Source organism: Zingiber officinale, chromosome 6A, assembly GCF_018446385.1.
Source record: "Zingiber officinale cultivar Zhangliang chromosome 6A, Zo_v1.1, whole genome shotgun sequence".
NCBI lineage: Eukaryota > Viridiplantae > Streptophyta > Magnoliopsida > Zingiberales > Zingiberaceae > Zingiber > Zingiber officinale.
The window spans coordinates 100,199,739-100,204,679 of record NC_055997.1 but is presented as its reverse complement, the minus strand read 5'-3'; the positions used below and the strand labels follow the sequence as shown (position 1 = coordinate 100,204,679).

Here is a 4,941-nt window from a genome sequence, read left to right as displayed (position 1 = left end):
AAACTAAACTTAAGTAATTGTCAATCATTGAAACTTCTCATTTGGAGCATGATTGCACCAACCTAAACAATGTGTGTAATATAAGCATATGTTTCGAAACGTGTGGTGAATGGAAGTGCATGTCCCAGAGAGACGTGCACATTCACTGCCCTTTAAAAAGTTGCCCACTCCCATGGGCATAGGTATGCGCACATAAACATTCGAACCCTTTTTACAAGTTTTCCCTTTTTCAACCACTTGTGCTAACTTGAGTATAGGAGTGGTCATGTCGAGTCCAACCTCGGCGCTTATTCTAACCTTTTGCTACGTGTTTGTAGGAAGCTTGTAAGTTCTCCTCGCTGTCGAGTCATGTGTAATCTTCTCCATAACCGTTGATTCATCATATCGTGATCTCAGATAGGAATAAATTGATGTTATTTGTGAGAGCTCGCTTGAACTGAGATGTTGAGATAGTAGAATCCGAAAGAACTGTCGAGGATCTCAACTCCACAGGCGGCATGACTCAGAGTAAGACTATCACCATGGCCTAAAAAGATTTCCAAATATTGATTGATGAGACAGTACAACGTATTTTGCTATAGCGAGTCTATACTATCTATTAGTAAGAAAATTTTCTACCAATCATCTGAATAAATCAGAGAAATGTATATGAAAACTTATCCTGACAATTAGTGAGGTCTACTATCTATTAGTAAGAAAATTTTCTATAACAGGCCGTAGCTAAATTTCAAACTCTAAATATCTAATAATTATTATTAGAGAACTTAATCATGGTATCTATCACCGGAAACAAACATATCATCCAAGAATAAAACCCATCGTGAATCATGGTTTTATTCTTTTTTTTTTATGCCACAAAAGAATAAAACCCATCGTCTACGCTGTTTTTCTTTGGTTTTATCGAATAAGGAAAACCATAAAAATCAAAGTGTATCAATCTCAATCAATCGAATTAGATGATGTAGAATTAACCACGATATGAAAATAGCTTGAAAAGAAAGATTCGTTATGAAAAATCAAAGTTTTTCGTTTACGAAAATTAAATGCAAAATGGTTTAATTAAATGATAGAATGCGTTGCCATCAAAAGCCCGCCGTTACTTTTGCGGCATAAGGAGCTCTCTAGAACTCTTCCACTTGATTTGAAAGGGAAATAAATTACGAGGATGATCGATCCCGTGATCTATTACAGAAACCCTATATATAGTTACCAACTATGTCAGTTCATGGGGACAAAGCTCCCTCATTGCTCTAATGATTTAAAGCTGCGTTTGTTAACTGCTTTTCCTCTCAATCTCGACGGCAATGGGAAGCAGAGGGAAGCTGGAGGGAAAGGTGGTGATGGTCACCGGCGCCTCCTCCGGCATTGGCCGCGAACTCTGTCTCAGCCTTGCTAGAGCCGGCTGTCGCGTCATCGCGGCCGCGCGGCGGGCCGACCACCTCAAGACCCTCTGCGAGGAGATCGCTGCGTTCCGACCGGGCAACCCGACTGCCGCCGTGGCAGTAGTGCTGGACGTTGGCGCCGAGGAGGCGGTCGTCGCGGCCGCTGTGCGGAGGGCGTGGGACGCGTTCGGGCGGATCGATGGATTGGTCAATAACGCCGGAATTCGAGGTATTTACTTTAACTAACGGCGGGGACGCCTTTCTTTTTTATTATTTTCAAAATATAAAAAAAAGTCGTGATAATGTCTGATAAATTTATCTTTAACTGGTCTTTAAATCTATCAAAATTCATCATCCATCTAATAATGCTTTCGTGTAGCGCTTTCTTATTTTTACCCTTCTCTAATAATGTCTATTATTCTTTTTTTTTTCTTACGACAAGGAAGTATAGATGAATATTTATAGATAATATTTGGGGGCAGAGTCATTTCCTAATTTTACCTCTACACTCATGGTGGATCCAGTGTTTTAAATTTAGAGGGGCCGCGTATTAATTGACAAAAATAATTATTATAAAAAATTTGCTCATTCTCAAATAGTCTCTGAATTCTTGATTTATATATTTGGTCAGTATTTTTAATTACATTATAAATCAAAATACATTTGACTACAAAATAATAATCATAAATTTAAAAAATCTAATAAATAACTAATAAAAAGTGAATATTACACAGTATAGTCAATTATACAAAATGACAAAAAAAAATAGTACATATCAAATAACTAGAAAAACGAGTACTATAATAAAATACCTAATTAGTGTATCAAGGAGTATTTTGACCAGCTTCTTCTCCCTGGGTAGGAGTCGTATAAGACTGTTCGTGATTTCCCATCAAAATACATTTGGCTACACTGTTTTTTTCAAGTTGGAAAAAGAATTCATGATTAAGTATAATTTCAAGGATCAATAAAATATGACTGGTTTTTAAAGGGATAGTTGACCCACTAAGGCCTAAGGGGGTCTATTGCTTTTGATAGGTAGACATGGTATTAGTATATTTCTGCAATACATATGCAGGGGAGGATTTATCTACACTTCGATCTACCCGTTTATTACATATAAGATAATTTACATGCAAATGACATTCCTGGTAGAGTAAGCATAACTCATCATGCATGTGGTTGATTCAATACTTTATCAAGGCATAAGAACATATATTATAAAGCACGATTAGTACTATCTCACAGATACAATATATATCTAAGGAATATCAAATAATGTGTAACAATTAGTGCTCCATAAGCTTAATTCAAAGTATCATAATATATCAAAATTTGATTTTAACATGCTCTAAATAATGAGAATAAAGTATAGTAAGCATGTTGCAATATTATTTAAAATGACATAAAATCATTTAAATTCCACGAGAACATGTAAATGATAAAAAAAAACACATACAATATTTAAAAAAAAATTGGTAATTTTGCTATTCCAGTCAATCATACGTACGTACATAATTTTGATTGACTATATTTCTCATGCAATCGATTAGACTACTAAATTTTTGTAGTACGTATAAATTTAAAAATAAATAATTAAATTTCTCACGCAGTCATTTTAATTGACTGGTTTTGTGGATGTGGCCTCCAATTGTTAAAAAAAATATATAATAAATAAAGATGGACTGTTCTTCAAGCTTGCTCATATAAGTAAAACTAATTACGTGCTTTTGAATGAATTCTTCAATATTTAATTTTGTTGTTGACGAAGTAATTAAATTAAATTAAATGCTCTGTTTGTTGGTGATGATCTATGATCTAATTGATCAGGAGGTTGGCATGCATCAGTAGATTGGCCAAAGGAAGAATGGGACGAAGTCATCAGAACCAATCTGACCGGTACATGGTTAGTTTCTAAACACGTGTGCAGGCTGATGCGCGACGCCAAGGTGAAAGGATCCGTCATCAACGTTTCATCCATCAACGGTCTCCTGATTGGCTCTCGTGTTCCAGGAGCGACCGCTTATGATGCTTCCAAAACAGCTGTTCATGCACTCACTCAGGTAGCTAGCTATATAATTAACTTGCCATGAATTAACATGTATATATATATATATATGTATGTATGTTAATTCATGGTAAGTTAATTACTGCATGTATAGTATTACATGTGTTAATTATTAATTAATGACCTTAAACAGACGATGGCATTGGATGTGGGCGGTTACAATATTCGGGTGAACGCGATTGCGCCTGGACTGTTCAAATCGAAGATAACAGCTTCCCTAATGTCGAAGCCATGGCTGAGCGGAGTGATAGAGAAAATAGTCCCATTGAGAGCGTACGGCATGAGCATGACAGATCCAGCAATAACAATGCTCGTGCAGTACCTGCTTCAGGATTCGTCCGACTACATCTCGGGCAATGTTTTCATCGTCGATGGGGGTACCACTCTCCCAGGGGTCCCAATCTTCTCCTCACTCTGATCGATTATAGATATATATATATATATATATATGTCGGTTTCAATAAGCTAGCACCGTTCTAGGTCAAACTCGATCTGTACTTCTGTATTTAGCAACACTGCTACACTATATATATCCATAACGGCTGAGCCAGAAATAAATCTTATAACTCCCGGGCTGGTTGGGAAAAAAAAAAATTCTTACCTATCTTTCTTTCTTTTCTTCCTGGGCTAACCTATCCCCTCATTTTTTTTCCTTTCTTCCATCAAAAGACGGATCTATTCAAAGATTATACTGGGCTATAACCCAATATCTCTCCGAGGACAGTACAGGATAACTGGTGTCTGGACAAGTAATCTTAAATCCCTAATATTTTCTTCTCCTCCTTTCTGCTGTAAACCTGTAACGTGTTCACAATTACCTCCCGAATTCTATTGTCATGGCCGCCGTCGAGTAGCCAAAGCATGCCACAGCTTCGCTGCCAAACCATCGCGCAATGGCGTTGTCGTGTTGGTTTTGGCATTTTGCCAAAGCATCAGCTTCACAAATTACAATGATTTATAATTTGTTTTTGGATGGTTGTCATTATTTTACCTCACTTGTAAAATCAGACTATAATAACATTATTTGACTAATTGACTGTATTTAATTTTATCAATATTTTTAGCTTTAGCTTTTAGTATTTTTGTTTAGAATAAGATTATAATTTACATTTTATCTCAAGTTACATATAATTCAATTTATTTTGAGTCATTAATGAACTATTACTTGTTTATTTATTTAGAAATTTAATTTGAATTATTTCAGATGGAACATCAATCTACTTCAAAGAAAGAAAAGATATTAATATCATGTTTCTTTAAAAAAAAAATAGTGAAACTAATAAAAGCACTTCCATTCTTACTATAATGAAAAATCAATTTAGTGAAAGTCTTCTCATTCCTAATATCCAAATTCCTTCAATTTCTTCTCCTAACGAAGACCATTGATCATCCTCTATTTATATTGAACAATATCCAAGAAAAAAATAAATATGTAAATATCATGTTCATATACGAGATGAGATAAGACGTTCATATCTAAAAATGACATCT

The 4,941-nt window shown here is 35.3% G+C and overlaps 1 protein-coding gene across 1 annotated transcript; it reads left to right on the top strand.

Annotated features, from left to right (window-relative positions):
• Positions 1-1,229: 1,229 nt before the first annotated feature.
• LOC121994234 (3-oxoacyl-[acyl-carrier-protein] reductase FabG-like) lies at positions 1,230-4,016 on the top strand. The gene is made up of 3 exons (XM_042548342.1): positions 1,230-1,611; positions 3,213-3,445; positions 3,584-4,016. Exons 1-3 carry the CDS (start codon positions 1,305-1,307, stop codon positions 3,866-3,868), a joined length of 825 nt encoding a protein of 274 aa, XP_042404276.1. The 5' UTR covers positions 1,230-1,304; the 3' UTR covers positions 3,869-4,016.
• Positions 4,017-4,941: the final 925 nt, after the last annotated feature.